Source organism: Neoarius graeffei, chromosome 15, assembly GCF_027579695.1.
Source record: "Neoarius graeffei isolate fNeoGra1 chromosome 15, fNeoGra1.pri, whole genome shotgun sequence".
In the NCBI taxonomy this organism is placed as follows: domain Eukaryota; kingdom Metazoa; phylum Chordata; class Actinopteri; order Siluriformes; family Ariidae; genus Neoarius; species Neoarius graeffei.
In genome coordinates, this window is record NC_083583.1 from 64,214,063 (window position 1) to 64,233,694 (window position 19,632).

General features: G+C 40.0%; 1 protein-coding gene across 2 annotated transcripts in view; it reads right to left on the reverse strand.

The window, feature by feature from the left end:
* Positions 1–19,632, reverse strand: part of diaph3 (diaphanous-related formin 3) — an 814,225-nt gene that overhangs the window by 487,245 nt on the left and 307,348 nt on the right. For both annotated transcript variants that reach the window (XM_060941746.1, XM_060941747.1), the window contains 2 exons: positions 7,048–7,158; positions 6,381–6,499 (listed from right to left, as the gene is read on the reverse strand). In XM_060941746.1, the coding sequence (XP_060797729.1) occupies positions 6,381–6,499; positions 7,048–7,158 (230 nt within the window). The remainder of the gene's footprint in view (positions 1–6,380; positions 6,500–7,047; positions 7,159–19,632) is intronic.

Sequence of the window (19,632 nt, forward strand, 5' to 3'; positions counted from 1 at the left end):
ACAACTCAACTAATTCGAGATCTCGAGAAAACAAAACTGTTATTCCGAGATGACGACATAATTAACTCAGGATATCAAGAAAACAACACAACTAATTTGAGATCTCGAGAAAACAAAACCGTTATTCCGAGATAATGACATAATTAATTCAAGATCTCGAGAAAACAACACCGTTATTCCGAGATAACGACATAATTAATTCAGGATCTCGAGAAAACAACTCAACTAATTCGAGATCTCGAGAAAACAAAACTGTTATTCCGAGATGACGACATAATTAACTCAGGATATCAAGAAAACAACACAACTAATTTGAGATCTCGAGAAAACAAAACCGTTATTCCGAGATAATGACATAATTAATTCAAGATCTCGAGAAAACAACACCGTTATTCCGAGATAACGACATAATTAATTCAGGATCTCGAGAAAACAACACAACTAATTCGAGATCTCGAGAAAACAAAACTGTTATTCCGAGATGACGACATAATTAATTCAGGATCTCGAGAAAACACCACAACTAATTCGAGATCTCGAGAAAACAAAACTGTTATTCCGAGATGACGACATAATTAACTCAGGATCTCGAGAAAACAACACAACTAATTCAAGATCTCGAAAAAACAAAACTGTTATTCCGAGATGACGACATAATTAACTCAGGATATCAAGAAAACAACACAACTAATTTGAGATCTCGAGAAAACAAAACCGTTATTCCGAGATAACGACATAATTAATTCAGGATCTCGAGAAAACAACACAACTAATTCGAGATCTCGAGAAAACAAAACCGTTATTTTGAGATATCAAGAAAACAAAGCAATTATTTCATGATCTCAGCTGGATCACTGTCTCTCCGTCAGTAGAGACGAAGCCGGGCCAGTCTTCTGCGGAGGTGCCGCGGACTAATTTTGAAATTATCCCTTATTAAAAGGCTTAATGCAATCTCTCCCTGTGTCAACCCCTGATCAAAATATTGCCTTATTAGGTGATCGATTATTCCAGACATTCTAATGACCAAAGTTGCGTCTATACAGAATGAGAAATAGCCCCAAAGTCAGCATATCACAAGCCTCTTGGCGTACCTGAATGAACCATTTCTCAGCTGTTCACTCGAGATCATGAAATAATTGTTTTGTTTTCTCGAGATCTCGGAATAACGGTTTTGTTTTCTCGAGATCTCGAATTAGTTGTGTTGTTTTCTCGAGATCCTGAATTAATTATGCCGTTATCTCGGGATAACAAGGTGAATAAAAAAAAGATTATATGAAGGGCCTCTCGTGGCTTCCGTACAAAAGTCTCAGGATACATGTAAAGAAATGCCGTAGACCAAAAATGGCTTAAAAAATAATAAAATGAAATGTTTCAACATTAAAAAAAACACTATAAAGTTTATAGTATAAACAGTAATCAGTAAGCCATAATAAATGAAACAAAGTGGATATTTGGTGTGAGACGACCCTTTTGGTTTAGTCTCAGGTCCAGCGAGTGCAGTTTGATAAGGAAATGAGCTGTAGGCTTTACTGAGCATCTTACAGAACCAGCCACAGTTCTTCTGGACACTTTCACACTCGCTTCTTCATTTTGCAACAAAACCCAGCAGCCTTCATTACGATTTCTTTTTTAATCTGAAAAGTGCTCTCTTATGGAATATGCTGCTCAGATACAAACTTTTTTTTTCCCCCGTAACATTTAATTTTGTGCTGGAAAACGAACATTTGGACTTTACAACGTTTTTGTACCGACTCAACAATATAGAAGTCATAAAACAGAAATCTATAACAAAGTTTGTATGAAAAGAAAAAAGGTGCCTCAGACTTTTACACAGTACTGTCCGTGTCAGTTATTCCTTTCAGTTACGTTCTCAATGTGCAGTATGTACACTACCGTTCAAAAGTTTGGGGTCACTTTGAAATGTCCTTATTTTTGAAAGAAAAGCACTGTTCTTTTCAATGAAGATCACTTTAAACTAATCAGAAATCCACTCTATACATTGCTAATGTGGTAAATGACTATTCTAGCTGCAAATGTCTGGTTTTTGGTGCAATATCTCCATAGGTGTATAGAGGCCCATTTCCAGCAACTCTCACTCCAGTGTTCTAATGGTACAATGTGTTTGCTCATTGCCTCAGAAGGCTAATGGATGATTAGAAAACCCTTGTACAATCATGTTAGCACAGCTGAAAACAGTTGAGCTCTTTAGAGAAGCTATAAAACTGACCTTCCTTTCAGCAGATTGAGGCCAAGTTTACATTAGACCGTATCTGTCTCGTTTTCTTTGCGGATGCACTGTCCGTTTACATTAAAACGCCTGGAAACGCCGGGAAACGGGAATCCGCCAGGGTCCATGTATTCAATCCAAATCGTGTCTGGTCCGGTGCTGTGTAAACATTGAGAATACGCGGATACGCTGTGCTGAGCTCTAGCTGGCGTCGTCATTGGACAACGTCACTTTGACATCCACCTTCCTGATTCGCTGGCGTTGGTCATGTGACGCGACTGCTGAAAAACGGCGCGGACTTCCGCCTTGCATCACCTTTCATTAAAGAGTATAAAAGTATGAAAATACTGCAAATACTGATGCAAATACTGCCCATTGTGTAGTTATGATTGTCTTTAGGCTTGCCATCCTTCCACTTGCAAGTGGTAAGTGACTTGCGCACAGCGGCTCAGTCCCGAATCACTGCTCGTGCGCTTCACTCGCGCGCTCTGTGAGCTGCGCAGGGCCGGAGTGCGCACCCTCCAGAGGGCACTCGCTGTTCAGGGCGGAGTGATTTGGAGCGCAGCCGCTGAGGAGGAAGCGATGAGCCGCACTGACACATTTCAACTTACGTGCTGAATTAGTCATGTGATTAGCGTATCCGTGTATTGGCGTTGCTGTGTGCACGCGAATCGTGTATTGGCGTTGTTGTGTGCACGCTAATCGTTTTTAAAAACGTTAATCTCATGATCCGCTGATACGGTCTAATGTAAACCCCACCTGAGTTTCTGGAGCATCACATTTGTGGGGTCGATTAAATGCTCAAAATGGCCAGAAAAACGTCTTGACTATATTTTCTATTCATTTTACAACTTATGGTGGTAAATAAAAGTGTGACTTTTCATGGAAAACACAAAATCGTCTGCGTGACCCCAAACTTTTGAACGGTAGTGTTTTTAATAATAAAAAGCGAGCGTTAATTCCTCCTGTCGCCATGATAGCCTCAGATTCTTCTTCTTGGCTGACAGCATGATGTGGTTTTCCGCTGTTGGAACACACACATCCTCCTCATGTTTCATAGTTTTGTGCATGCTGAGATGCTTTTCTGCTCACCACGGTTGTAAAGAGTGATAGGAGTTACTATATCCTTCCTGCCGGTTCGAACCAATCGGTCCGTTTTCCTCCGACCTCTCTTAACAACAAGGCGTTTGTTTCCACTCGCTCAGTGTTTTATTTTTCGCACCATTCTGTCCGTGTCAACTCGAGAGACTGGTGTGTGAGAGAACCCCAGATCGTCAGCAGGTTCTGAAATGCTCAAGCCAGTCCATGTGGCTCAAACCAACACCCATGCCACAGTGAACGAAAGTCACAGGATCACACTTTTTCTTCATTCTGACGTTTGAAGCGAACGTTAAAGCCAAACAAAACACAATAATAACCTTTATACCGAGAGATAATATCCATACATGTTGTTCATAATTGCACCTGTATACTGTGTAGAGATTTTATTTTAAAAGAAAAACAAACAACGTCCCTGGGCGCTGACATCTCACTCTCTCCGAGTAACATCACCTACACACCACATGACCAACCGAGACAATTGGAGCTTATGGACACATTGATTCTAAACAACCTTAAAGATGCGCGAGTGTTTCTTTAGGCAAATGTGAGAAAGGAGATCGCTTCCCCCGCAAGTGTCAAGCGTTTGAGTGTAGTCACCTCGCCCACGACGGAGTGAGGTATTGTAATCAGTGCGGTTTGTTTGTGCGTGTGTCTGTTCACAATCTAGCGTCTAGACGGTTGCACCGATAGACTTCAAAATTTTCAGGGTAGGTGGGTAATAGTCTATAGATCACCTGATTAAATTTCGGAGGTAATCGGGTCAAGGTCAAACCTTCCAGTCAAAATAACATTTTTCATTCAAACTCAAACAGTTGGGGATAGACAGATGTTTACTATTATGAACATATACAGTAGGAACTCCCATCTGGCACCATGACCTTTGACCATGAGTGACCTTGAAAGGTTAAACTCAAGGTCACGGATTTTCAAAGAGCTGTAACTTGAAAACGGTTCACGGTAGACAGATATTCACCCTTATCAACTTACAGGAAGTGCCATACGGGCTTTCATTTGGCAGCGTGACCTTTGACCTTGAATGACTCTGAAACGTCAAACTCGAGGTCACGGATTTTCATCGGACTATAACCGGACAGCTGGTGACTGAGAAATATTACCATTATCAACATACAGGTATAAAATAAGTCCTGCCGGGCGAGGTTTGTTTCGCCTGGCAGCACTTGTTCTTTCTGAGTAATGCATATGCGACAGATTAAGGCTGCTAATTCTAAAAATCTAACCGTCAATTTTCCGTAACCGTGTGATTTTCACTGGCAACAAAATGCGCCGATCACCAGACTTCACGAAAACGCGTAAGCAGCAGACACAGATACGACTAAGCGATAAACACGTACTGTACTAGTCGTCATAGCAACACGATTCTTGACGTCTAAAAAGATCACGTTTCTCAGGGAATGAACACAAAGAAAAGCATGTCGTAAAATGACAGGGCTTATTTTTACATACTTGACACTCGTGCATCTTTTAAAAAAAAAAAATTGATAGAATAGTCTCTATGATATAGTCTATTAGATTATTATTATTCCTTTTGTCTTGATATTCAAACCTCAGACAGTAAGATATCAGCACCCAAGGACATGTTACTGTAAAAGAAAAATCTGTGCACAGTGGACAGATACAAATATGAACGAGTGAACAGCTGATGGATGGATATTCTCAGTCAGTATAAAGGACTTGACTTTTGGGGTTTGTTTGGCTTTAACTGAAGCGCTTGGCTTGTATCTGCATGACTGGCTGATTAGAGAACGGTGTTAAAATCCTTTTGTTCCGAATAAAATCTACGCAAATTATAATAGGGGTGTTCACACGGCAACTTTTACTCCGGTGTAGCACCAGGGCTGCCCCGGTAGAGCGTTCACACGGTACAAAGTTATACCGGTGTAGACCCTGAAAGCTGCTTCAGGAGGTGGTTTAAGAAATTTACTCCGGAGTAAATGCTAGTTTGCGGGGCAGCACCGATATAAAATGGGACGTCTGAACGCTACAGGGGTAGACTCGCTACGCGTGACGAGAGTTGATTACATACGGGCATTGCATAATCTGCATCCTGGTATTCTGCGCTTCCAAAATGGCGAATATCAACAACAACAGAACTGCGTGTCTTCCAGTGTTGCCAGATTGGGCGGTTTTAAGTGCATTTTGGCGGATTTGAACATATTTTGGGCTGGAAAACGTCAGCAGTATCTGGCAACACTGGTGTCTTCATCCACGTTGTTTTCCCGGCGCTTGGTGATGCCATGACAACCGGGAAAAGGAAGTACATTTTCACGCATGCGCATATTTCATTGCCGCATTATTACTATCGTATAGCACGGTCGCAAAAACTGCCGTGTGAACGCGAGTGGGGCTGCACCGGTCGGTGCTAACACGCTTCTCTCTAGTAAGCAGGTTTGTGACGTGTGAACGCTCCACAAAATTTAAGATATATCGCAACAAAATACATCGGTGCAGCATTGGTGCAAATATGCGCCGTGTGAACACCCCTAATGTCTTGAAGTTGATCAAGTCATGGCTCACGTCAGTTTGTCTCGTCATGCGTAGATTTACACACTCGAGAACAAGTAGGACACGAATGTTCTTTCTGAGCTTACGGGAGTTTCATGAAGATCAAATTTCTTGTCTAAATGCTCGTACGAAAGATTTATGAAATCAACCTGTTCGTATCCAGCTTGATAAATGAGGCCGACTGCGGGGACTTTAAAAATAACAAACACCGCACGCACGCATGTACGCATGGCCTTCATGTGGTCAGAGGGAACACTAAAGGAAACCTTTTTAATACATTGCACTGACAAAAGGAAAGAACGGGAACAATTTATGAGTGTAGATAAATCTGAGAAAATCAAATCAATTCCAAGTGTGTGTGTGTACAGGAAACGCATTACCCGCGTTACGCTGCTTAGAGTACGACCACGCCGTTATTGTCAGAGATTAATGAGAGTCCGACAGAATGAAAAATAAGAAAGAGGGATGGGTGCAGAGGGGATTTCTGTAATATGTATTGTTTCGGTGTTGATATGCAGCCAAAGGATATTCAAATTCACTCTTAATGTCCTCCAGGCGATGGGAAAACTCCATCATGTCCTCCTCTTTATGCTCCTCAAACACCTTCAGCTGGATGTCCAGAGCCTCGTTTCTGATCGTACCCAGAGTCTACACACACACACGTAGATGGAGAGAAAAGAGAAATCAGAACAGAGAATGAAGTAAAAACGGTGATGGAGTGAAAGAAAAACAACATGCAATGGAGAAAGACACTGGAGGAAAAATTAATTTTATTTTCTTGGCAGTTTTCTCTTTACTCTCTTGTCCTGTCGCGGTTCTTTGTTTTGAATAATAAATAAGACAGGACCATGGCATTAATCTCTCTCACAGACTCGCACTCTCTTCCATTTAGTTCACCCGGTGTCTGTTTTGTATGTGCAGCTGGGTTCAGTTCGGTTTTTTGATGCTGAAAGAACATAATTGGCAGAAAAAGCAGGAAAGCGAAAAATAAGGAGATAAAAAGACAGACACTGAGGAACAAAGAGAGAGAGAGAGAGAGAGAGAGACCAAACCATTCCCTGCTGTACCTATCGATTCAGCTGGACGACCTCTGCTCGAGGTCTCATAAATTATTCGTTGCACCATTTTACAATATTTCACTCAAGTGGACAACTCATTTCAATATTAATATGCGGTCGGTTGGCAACCCCGCTTACCGGCAATATCTCTCGCAGGCCACAGCGCATGAACTCATTTCGGATATGCAGCCTGAAGTCCAACTCATCAGGAGACGTAACGAGAGCGTTGATGAGCTGCATACAAGCCACCTAGGGAAGAGCACACAACGTTCACCAACATAGCACAGGAGTGTGTACAATTGTGTGGGTTTCAGGGTGCAGGCATTACAAATCCTCTCTCAGTGTGTGTGTGTGTGTGTGTGTGTGTGTAGTAAAGTACAATAAAGCAAGGTCAGATAAATGCAGAAGCAGTCTTTTATTTGGGGATCATATTTAACGGTTTACCATACGGTCTTGAGAGAGCTCAATCTCAAAACCTGCAGACATGATTTACAATTCCAGTCATAATTTATAAACCCCCTCAACATAACAACATGAGTTTCTGACAGATTCACTGGTTTTTACGTGATAAGATCTGGCTTTCACACTTCTCAACAAGTGTGGCCAGGCAAAACAAACCTCGCCCGGCCGGCAGCACTCATTTTATATGTTGATAATGGTAATATTTCTCAATCAGCTGTCAGGTTATAGTCTGATGAAAATCCATGACCTTGAGTTTGACATTTCAACGCCAAAGGTCATGGTGGCAACTGAAAGCCCATATGGGACTTCTTATATATGTTGATAATGGTAAACATCTGGCTATCATGAACCATTTTTATAGCCCTTTGAAAACCCATGACCTTCAGTTTGACCGTTCAAGGTCACAGATCACGGTGCCAAATGAATGCCCATATGGCACTTCCTATAAGTTGATAAGGGTAAATACCTGTCTACCATCAACCGTTTTCAAATCACAGCCCTCTGAAAATCCGTGACCTTGAAAGGCCATACGCTCATAACAGTAAACATCTGTCTATCGGCAACCGTTTTTGAGTTAGGATGAAAAATATATTTTGACTGAAAGGTTGACCTTTCCAGTGACCTTGACCCGATTACACACAAAATGTAATCAGGTAATCTACGGACCATTGCCCACCGACTGTGAAAATTTGAAGTCAATCGGTGCAACCGTCTAGACGCTAGATTGTTAACAGACAGACACACAAACAAACTGCACTGATGACAATACCTCGCCCTGCTGACTCCATCGCAGGCGAGGTAATAAGACCGTCGAGTCAACCAACCAACAATTATCAATACTGCTCATCTGTCAGAGTCATGGGGGAAGCTACAGCTCATCCCAGGTGATTTAGGGCGAGAGGCAGGGTACACGCCAATCTATCGCGGGGCTAACACACAGACAAACGACCATTCACACTCACATTTCACACCTATGGGCAATTCAGAGTAGCCAGTTGACCTAATCCTCATGTCTTTGCAGTGTGGGAAGAAACCAGAGCACCCAGAGGGAACCCATGCAGGTATGAGGAAAACATGAAAACTCCAGAGTTGACTATGAGGTTCGAACCCAGAACTTTCTGCTAACCAATATACCACCAAACTGCCCAACCAACCAACCCGTCACCTATTTCTATATAACAGACCGCTGCAATGGACCATGTCATTGGCGAAAGAAAAATCTTTTTATATCAATACTTCGTCAAATTATTAATAATGTCCAGTGAGCTGGTCATTATCATGGAATTAACCCCTTCATGATGATCCTAACACTACCCCGTCAGGGTTTATTTCACACTATTACTACTTCCGGTAAAATCGTGCACTCTGATTGGTTCCTTGGTGGGCAGTATTTTCCCGTAATGCCCGTGGGCGATTACAGACTTTCTTTCCAAGGCGCTGGCTTTCAGTGTTGCAGAAAACAAACAAAACGCCAAAAAAAAAAAAGATCAACTGGAAATCAAAAATGGCCAAAACACAAACAAGAGTCAGCGAGTTATTCAAGAAACGAGCAACGGAGAACATTCAGAAACCGCTAACCGCTCACAGAAATTCAGTTTTGAAACCGTTAACCGTTTATTCTGCAAGCGTGACTCAACTACGTTACAACTATGACATTACTGAAAGCAGCGTCACACCTCGTTATAACAACCGTCTATTTTAATCTTAAAAAAAAAATAAAATAAAAAAATACAAAAAAAAAAAAAAAAAAAACACACATAATAAACTTACTAACCTCGCCTGCTCGATCTTTACAGGAAAACATCAGACTTCGGTCTTTTCCAGCTCAGTTCGTACTGTCAAGACCTCGGTCTGATATTTTACCGAAAAGACCTTGCGCTCAATTAGCAAGTAGAGCAGCGGCTACAATCATCAAGTCCATAATTATCGACACCTTTTCAGATTTACCAATAAAACAACAATTTTACAAAAGGCGAGTTTCAGTTCCAACAGTTATTATTGGTTAGTCAATAATAACTGTTGGAAGACCCCACCCCCTCGCCCTTTCATCTTGTCGTCTGATGACGCAGCTCGTTACCTGAGATGGAATTTTTTATCACGATCAGCAATTTTTCGGAAAACACGGACGTTATGATGGCAGGTGAGCATGGTGTAAAGATCATGGACGTGTTTTTACTCATCAAATTTCACCGATATTTCATGATCTCCTTGTCGAAACCTACTTTGTTTCTTACTCTTTCATTTGTCAGTCGCCGTTTTGTATCTAAACGCGCGTTTGAGAAGTCACATGTGTGAGGTGTCGATAATAGTGATCACTTTCACCGGTGTCCACCATTATCGACACCCTGTGGAATTAAGTGATATTTACAACTGTTATGGATCGATCTTGACGCAACATTGCTCTAGTATATGAAGTACTTTAAAAAAAAAGTGCTGTGATTTATAATAATTTTTTTTCTGATTCATAACAGAATGGAATGTTTATAGAGTATTTGGAATCCGATTGCAATAAATAGAATTAGACCAGAATTAAATTCCTCGCATATAAAAATTACACGCTTGAAATATTCAGATTTTTCGATTCCATTCAGGAAATATTATTTGCAGTTTGTCGTAAATATCGACCACATATTACAATATCAGTAGACATTTTATATTTTGGTTCGGGGAATGACATGCGACCTCTGACCTGGATTTTCATGTGGTTACAATATCAATTCCCTGTTAACATTTATTGGTAAACTCCAAATTAATACAAACAACAACGAATGATGAACAAAATGCAATCGACGAAAATACTTAGAAAGTGGAACAAAAAGATTTACTGAAACAGGTTAAACATCAGTTCACTTGTTTACTTCCTTATTCACGTAAACACAGACGTCCATATATTTATATAAAATATATTTTGTACTAAATACAAGTCTATGCAAAACAATTTTAAAATAAAAACTGTTTTGTTAACTTAATACCACATACCAATTATTATTATGATTATTATTACTACTAATAATCATCTGGGTGTTGATAATTGTGGAACGGTGTCGACAACTGTGGACAAAGGTGTCGATAATTGTGGAACAATGTCACGTGATCTGATACACCAAGTAATCGGGAATCAACTCCTTTTTTTCCCGGTGGAAAGTTGAGGAATTATTCATGCACAATTTACATACTGACAGTCTTTTCTACTTTTGCAACGGCCAAAAGATCGTTAAGGTGTCGATAACTGTAGCCGCCGCTCTAGTTAATAATGACCACATTATCCCTTACTTATTTGATCTCATCTATTCTATGCCAAGTGAAACGTTCCTTCATCATGGACCCGACTTTGTAAGAGGTTGTGCCAATGCTCATGATGAATACATTAATATGGAAATTAGTCGATGACATCATCGAGCGACTTTAAATCTGAAAAGACCTGGTGGCATTTGTGTGGCGACGTAGCAGGAACAGCGTATTCAAATCGGAGAGAAAAGAGCAAGCTATTTGGTATGTTCGAACACCCTGAAACACCAAAGTAGTGTATTCAAGACACTATAAAATGGTATTGCTGGAGAGAGCGAGAGAGAGGAAAAACAAAAACAAATAAAAAGTCAGTTTTGCACGTGTGTGTAAGCATGTACACGCTGAAAGTGGAGAGCTTTTAATGGAGTATATTAAAGCCATCTTCAGCCTAGTTTGTTTGATTTCTCTCTCTCTCTCTCTCTCCCCAAGATATAACTGTATTGAGTGTGTGGAAAATAGATTTTCAGATAATGTGGTGTACTTACTTCCGTCTGCGTGATTGTGATGTTCTCACCAGTGCTCATGCTCATTCAGTCAGAATTATATGAAACGCATAATCAGAAGAATCCAAAGGCACCGGTCTGCTGATGATATTATAGCAGTACAAGAAATGAAACCAAGAAATAAATCTAACACGACTGCAAAGAAAAGAAAGTGAATAGTCAATTTTCAGTTCGGGATGGCGAACGCAAAGTTTCGGGACGGTTCTGGAAAAAAAAAATTAATTAAACAAACAAAGTCCTGCTGGAGGGCCACCTGACAAGACTGAAAGTCTCGGAAATGGAAAGAACAATGGTTGAGACACATCACTAACAAACACTGATCGACAGTAAAGATCAAAACAACAACAACGCTCCAAGCAGCAAGACACAGCATCTTATTCATTTTTTATACATTTACATGGCAGTTTGTTGAGAGAAACAAAACAAACTGGCGCTCGCTAGTTATCCTAGTCTCTGTAGTTTGGCAGGATAGTAATGCTAGCTGAATGGGGCAGAAACTACAGTGCATACGAATTAAAAACAAAAAAGCAACAAATAAACATGACTACTGAGTCAGAGTGAGAGGCCTGTAATTTTCATCATAGGTATACCTCAACTATGAGACACAAAACGAGAAAAAAAAAATCCAGAAAATCACATTGTCTGATTTTTAAAGAATTTATTTGCAAATCATGGTGGAAAATAAGCATTTGGTCAATAACAAAAGTTCATCTCAATACTTTGTTATATACCCTTTGTTGGCAATGACAGAGGTCAAACGTTTTCTGTAAGTCTTCACAAGGTTTTCACACACTGTTGCTGGTATTTTGGCCCATTCCTCCATGCAGATCTCCTCTAGAGCAGTGATGTTTTGGGGCTGTCGCTGGGCAGCACGGACTTTCAACTCCCTCCAAAGATTTTCTATGGGGTTGAGATCTGGAGACTGGCTAGGCCACTCCAGGACCTTGAAATGCTTCTTAAGAAGCCACTCCTTCGTTGCCCGGGCGGTGTGTTTGGGATCATTGTCATGCTGAAAGACCCAGCCACGTTTCATCTTCAATGCCCTTGCTGATGGAAGGAGGTTTTCACTCAAAATCTCACAATACATGGCCCCATTCATTCTTTCCTTTACACGGATCAGTCGTCCTGGTCCCTTTGCAGAAAAACAGCCCCAAAGCATGATGTTTCCACCCCCATGCTTCACAGTAGGTATGGTGTTCTTTGGATGCAACTCAGCATTCTTTCTCTTCCAAACATGACAAGTTGAGTTTTTACCAAAAAGTTCTATTTTGGTTTCATCTGACCATATGACATTCTCCCAATCCTCTTCTGGATCATCCAAATGCTCTCTAGCAAACTGCAGACGGGCCTGGACATGTACTGGCTTAAGCAGGGGGACACGTCTGGCACTGCAGGATTTGAGTCCCTGGCGGCGTAGTGTGTTACTGATGGTAGCCTTTGTTACTTTGGTCCCAGCTCTCTGCAGGTCATTCACTAGGTCCCCCCGTGTGGTTCTGGATTTTTGCTCACCGTTCTTGTGATCATTTTGACCCCACGGGGTGAGATCTTGCGTGGAGCCCCAGATCGAGGGAGATTATCAGTGGTCTTGTATGTCTTCGATTTTCTAATAATTGCTCCCACAGTTGATTTCTTCACACCAAGCTGCTTATCTATTGCAGATTCAGTCTTCCCAGCCTGGTGCAGGTCTACAATTTTGTTTCTGGTGTCCTTTGACAGCTCTTTGGTCTTGGCCATAGTGGAGTTTGGCGTGTGACTGTTTGAGGTTGTGGACAGGTGTCTTTTATACTGATAACGAGTTCAAACAGGTGCCATTAATACAGGTAACGAGTGGAGGACAGAGGAGCCTCTTAAAGAAGAAGTTACAGGTCTGTGAGAGCCAGAAATCTTGCTTGTTTGTAGGTGACCAAATACTTATTTTACTGAGGAATTTACCAATTAATTAATTAAAAATCCTACAATGTGATTTTCTGGATTCTTTGCCCCACTGTGTGTGTGTGCATATATATATATATATATATATATATATATATATATATAAAAATAAATAAATACGTTGGGACAAAATTGGTGGGAAATTTGTACACAGACAGTACTTCAGACACATATCTGGCTACACAATGACTGGCAGCCAATCAGTTGCAAGGAAGCGAGAGCGTAAAGGAGTCAAGGTGTGAACAAATGAAATGGGAGTCAGAGTGAAAGTCAATCGAACGCGATCACAAGAAAATGATCACTGTTTTTATTTTATTCCCCCCCCCTCTTCTTGCTTGCATTCAGATGATATGCAGCTGATTAATCCTCGTCGTGGGATCTGTACCTTTACTAAGTGGAGCATTTGGTCAGTTCGAGAACCCATGATAGCTGGCTAGTGAGCTTGGAGTGATTCCCCCCCCGGATTTTTCTCTCACGTTTCAAAACTAAAGAGTGAATCAATTAGAGTACCTGCTGACCCTTGTGTGCACATTTATTGTGCTGGTATTTTTCGCCGAGTGTTTAGCTAGTGCTTAATATTTTCTGTCGGCTTGAGAACAAAACGCACAAATTAGATAAAATACACTGAGAACACAGACACTAATAAAAACAAGTGCTGCCAGGCAAAACAAACCTCGCCCAGCAGGACTTATTTTATCCCTATACGTTGATAATGGTAATATTTCTCAAATCATCAAATGTCCGGTTATAGTCCGATGAAAATCCATGACCTTGAGTTTGACATTTCAAAGTCATTCGAGGTCAAAGGTCGCAGTGCCAAATGAAAGCCCGTACGGCACCTCCTATAAGTTGATAATGGTAACCATCTGTCTACCATCAACCGTTTTCAAGTTACAGCCCTCTGAAAATCCATGACCTTGAGTTTGACCTTTCAAGGTCACTCAAGGTCAAAGGTCATGGTGCCAAATGAAAGGCCAGATGGGAGTTCCTACTGTATATGTTCATAATAGTGAACATCTGTCTATCCGCAACCTTTTTTGAGTTAGAATGGAAAATGTTATTTTGACTGAAAGGTTGACCTTTCTGGTGACCTTGACCCGATTACCCCTGAAATTTAATCAGGTGATCTATAGACCATTACCCACCTACCCTGAAGGTTTGAAGTCAATCGGTGCAACCGTCTAGACGCTAGATTGTGAACCGGCAGAGAGAGACACAAACAAACAAAAGTTTGAAAGAAAACTCTGAGAGATACCCCGTCATGTAGCATATCAGTGGAAGCAGAACTGAAAGATGAACATTTTGGAATTGGTCTGAAGTAAATATGATGAATATAAAGGAAGCTCTCGCCCAAAAAAAAAAAAGATTTTGACCTTTTTGGTGACCTTGACAGGATGACTATCAAAATGTTGGAGGTTCTATTTGAGACCAATGCCCATCTATCCTGAAAGTTTCGTGAAGATTTGTCCAGCTGTTTTCCAGTAATGTTGCTTTAAAAAAAAAAAAACACCACCCCACCAAAAACGATACCTTGCCCCCGGTTGACTCCGTCCCAGGCGAGGTAATAAAAACATTGGTAGAAACCAGACGTAATGGTTTTGTTCTCAATGCTTTATGTTAGCTAGAAGGTAGAGTCAGTGGGTTAAAGGTAGACTGACTTTCAGATTTTTCAAGTGTAGGTCATAAAAAACATTTTCCCCGACACCAGATTATTTTTTAGTGGAGCGAAAGCTACGGAATTCGAATCACAGACTTCCAATTTTATATATTTTTTAAAAAATAGAACAATTAATGAATTTCGAGCAACGTGGCCCTAAATTCTCCGCTATTATTTCTTGCATCACGTGGTGGGCTTTCCCCGTTCATGTAAGGCATTGTGGGATACAAATTTGAAACAGGAGAGAAAAATGAAGGACGTGAGTGTGCGAATGAAACATGAAAGACCGACTACAGTAACAGAAAGAAAGCGAGAAGAAAAGACGTTATGTTATATACTAAGGAAAGGAAACGCAGGACCAAACTAATAAATATCGGCGGTCAGCGAGCACCTCGGTGTGATCAGCTGTTCGTTTAGCGACAGAATGATGGAACTGTCAGTACACGGTCAAAGGGAAACCTGCACATGCGCGCACACACACGGACTTCCTCTGTCTGCTCGACTGCGTGAAGAAGCGAGCGATTTCATGCACGTTATTTGTTTGGGAATCCCCTCAAACAAAATGACTTCCCAGCCACAGAATGACCAATTCAAATTTGTATCCCACAATGCCTTACATGAACGGGGAAAGCCCACCACGTGATGCAAGAAATAATAGCGGAGAATTTAGGGCCACGTTGCTCGAAATTCATTAATTGTTCTATTTTTTTAAAAATATATAAAATTGGAAGTCTGTGATTCGAATTCCGTAGCTTTCGCTCCACTAAAAAATAATCTGGTGTCGGGGAAAATGTTTTTTATGACCTACACTTGAAAAATCTGAAAGTCAGTCTACCTTTAACCCACTGACTCTACCTTCTAGCTAACATAAAGCATCGAGAACAAAACCATTACGTCTGGTTTCTGCCAATATTTATATATATATATATATATGAGTGATTCCACGCTTATGGGTACTGAAATGGGGACATGAACTTATTTTTAAAAATTCACCTAAAACCATTTCTTTTTTTTTTACCATCAGGTCACAAAACATGTAATCTTTAATGAATGATATGTTAAAAGATAACTTTAATTTTCTGAGATGTAATAAAAACATATTTATATGCCAAAGTCAGAACGTAACAGAAGTGTTGTGGACATATAGATTCTCAATTTTAACAATGTAGAATTACTTTTTGAAACATAGGAAGGTGATGTTTTAGCAAATATAATTAATAAACATGTGTAGTAGAATAAACATACACATTCTTTCAATAAGATTAACATGGTATATAGCTAGATTGTAATTAATTTGTAACAGATGCGAGATGGACAATCGTAACAGAAGTAATGGAACAGACATCATTTTGGAACTCATAGGCTTGACTTTGGCATATAAATATGTTTTTATTACATCTCAGAAAATTAAAGTTATCTTTTAACATATCATTCATTAAAGATTACATGTTTTGTGACCTGATGGTAAAAAAAAGAAATGGTTTTAGGTGAATAAGTTCATGTCCCCATTTCAGTACCCATAAGCGTGTAATCACTCATATATATAAATTTCAGCGGTTTTGTGTAATCGAAAGAGCGTCTACTTTTAAGTTTATGCTTTTCTACAGGTGGTTTTGCAGTTTCGCCTGGTGCGGTCACATTAATGCGCACAAAGGCCATCGAATATGCAGCAGTGTCGCATATAATGCCACAAAGTGACTTGCTTTAGTCTCGTTTCTGCTACTGCTTTGAAACAAGTGTCAAAACGACCAGCTAAAATATCGCACAGCCCAAGGAATCCCAAATGGAGGGACTTCTACCCTTACAGTCGTTGTAAAGACAGTTCAAACCCATTCCACAATTTATGAACATATTACTCTCATTGCTGAATTTTCCCCGCATCTTTTCACCTTGACGGTTCATATTTATGTTTGGAAGTGACCCATGTCTACAGACATTTTTCAAATCAAGCCTTCATGGCAAAGCTGATTTGTTCTGAAGGTCGAACTGACCACTCACCCGCTATTTATGATCAAGACAACAAGGCCATGGGAGGCCAGTGCTGTTTTAAAAGCGATTACTGGCAGCCGTACATAATTTTTTTCGTTAGCGGTTTCTGATATACGACCAGCATGGGATGAAGGAGGAAGTGATCTGTGAGGTTAAACACTTTATATAAAAAAAAAAAAGCCTTTTGTTCTTGACTTTTTACCCAAAGTTTTTCCACTGCCCAGCAAGTTTTGCATTATATATTTTTTAATTGTTTAAGTGAATTATATATTGCGAAAAGAAGAATATAAAACTGTTGCACTGATTTATTTTTTTATTTTTTTAAACAGTCTGTACAGCCAAATTTTGTTGACTGATTGTACGGACATTAAACGTTACTAACAAGATGAGTTTCATTTACTACAAACATGTTGGAGACAGAAAGATGTTTTTATGGAAATACTAAAATATAATACTAGAGCGGCAGCTACAATTATCGGCAGTCCACAATTCGACACCTTTTCAAATTTACCAATAAAAAACAGGTTTTACAAAAGGTGAGCTTCAGTTCCAGCAGTTATTATTGGTTAATTAATCAACGGGAAGACCCGCCCTTGCCCTTTGATCTTGTCGTCTGATGACAGCTTGTCACCTGAGATGGAATTTTATCATCACGATCAGCAATTTAAAAAAAAAAAAAACCCGGACGTCATCATCGCAGGTGAGCATGGTGGAAAGATCACGGACATGTTTTTACTGATTAAATGCACCGATATTTCATGATCTCCTTGTCGAAACCTGCTTTATTTCTTACTCTTTAGTTTGTCTGTCGCCATTTTGTATCTAAACGCGTGTTTGAGAAGTCACGTGGGGTGTCAATAATAGTGATCACTTTCACCGGTGTCCACCATTATCGACACCCTGTGGAATTAAGTGATATTTACAACTGTTATGGATCGATCTTGGCGCAACATTGCTCTAGTAGATGAAGTACTTTAAAAAAATAAAAGTGCTGTGATTTATATATTTTTTTCTGATTATAACAGAATGGAAACTTGGTAAACTACAAAACTAGAAATGAATACAAAACAACGAATAATTAACAAAATGTGATCTACGAAAATACTTAGAAAGTGGAACAAAGATTTTCTCACAGGTTAAACATGATCAGTTCATTTGTTTACAAACAATAGAATTACTTCATTTACGTAAACACCCACATCCATATATTTATAGAACATATATTTTGTACTAAATATAAGTCTATGTAAAACAAATTTTAAATAAAACTATGTTTTGTTACCTTAATTCCAAATACTTTTTTTTTTTAAATAAATAATCTGGGTGTCAATAATTGTGGAACGGTGCCACGTAATCTGATACGCCAAGTAATCAGGAATCAGCTCTTTTTCCCCCCAGTGGAAGTTTGAGTAATTATTCATGCAAAATTTAAGTACTTAAAGTCTTGTCTACTTTTGCATACTTTTTTACTTTTCTACATATCTAGCAAACAGGCAACAGTTTATTTCTATTGGTGTTCATAAATCATCTACTGCTACTGTTGCTCAAGGTGTGCCTCAGGGTTCTGTCCTTGGTCCCCTTCTTTTTATATTATGTGTTTCTCCTATAGGCCAGATTATTCGTAACCATGGCCTTAACTTTCATTGTTATGCTGATGATATTCAAATCTACATCACTATCACCCCTTCCATAGCTTCTGTTCAGCTGCTAAGGACTTGCATCACTGACCTTAAGCAATGGCTGCATAAGAACTGCCTTAAACTTAATGCTGGCAAAACGGAGGTTCTATTAGTAGGTACCAAAAGACAAGTTCGCCAGTTTTACCATTGATGCTGATGGTGTGTCTATTCGTCCTTCCAAAGTTATAAAAAACCTTGGAGTTATCTTTGACTCCACCCTTACGTTTGAACCCCATCTTAAACTAATTACTAAGAATGCTTTCTTTCACCTCCGCAAGACTGCACGTCTCCGCCCTTTTCTCTTGGAAACTGATGCCAAAATGTTGGTCAATGCGTTTATTTTTTCTCGTCTTGACTACTGCAATTCTCTCTTTGATGGTCTCCCTGCCACATTGCTCAATCGCCTGCAGTACATCCAAAACTCAGCAGCAAGAGTCCTCACACTCACCAAGCGCACTGCTCACATCACTCCTGTTTTACAGCAACTGCACTGGTTGCCAGTTATCTCCCGGATCAAATACAAAATCTTGCTTTTAACCTGTAAAGCTCTTCATGCTTTCGCTCCTTCCTATCTCTGTGAGCTAATTCATTTGTACTGTCCCTCCCGCTCCCTCAGATCTTCTGTCTGTGGACTTCTGATTGCTCCACGTTTTAAACTGGCATCTATGGGTGGCAGATCATTCAGTGTTGCTGCTCCTAAACTTTGGAACTCGTTACCACAATAGCTTCGTGACTGTTCCACTCTCTTTTCCTTCAAAGCTAACTTGAACACTTCTCTTTACCTCACACTACTCTTCCTAGTGTTTTTTTTTTGGTAACTCCTGTGTAAAGCGTCCTTGGGTTTGTGAAAGGCGCTATATAAATTGAAATTATTATTATTTTTGCAACGGCCAAAAGATCGCTACGGTGTCGATAACTGTAGCCGCTGCTCTAGTACATGCACGATACTGTTCATAGTAGACTGTGATACAGAAGTTATACTATCTACACTACATGTCCAAAAGTTTGTGAACACTTATCTATTGTGCCTACACGTGAGCCACGAAGCTGGAAGCACACAAATGTACAGAATGTTTGGTATGCTGTCGATTTACAAATGTCCCTTCACTGGAACTAAAAGACCTAAACCTGTTCCAGCATCACAATGAGCTCCATGAAGACATGATTTGACAAGGTTGGCGTGGAAGAACTCCAATGTCCTTCACAGAGCCCT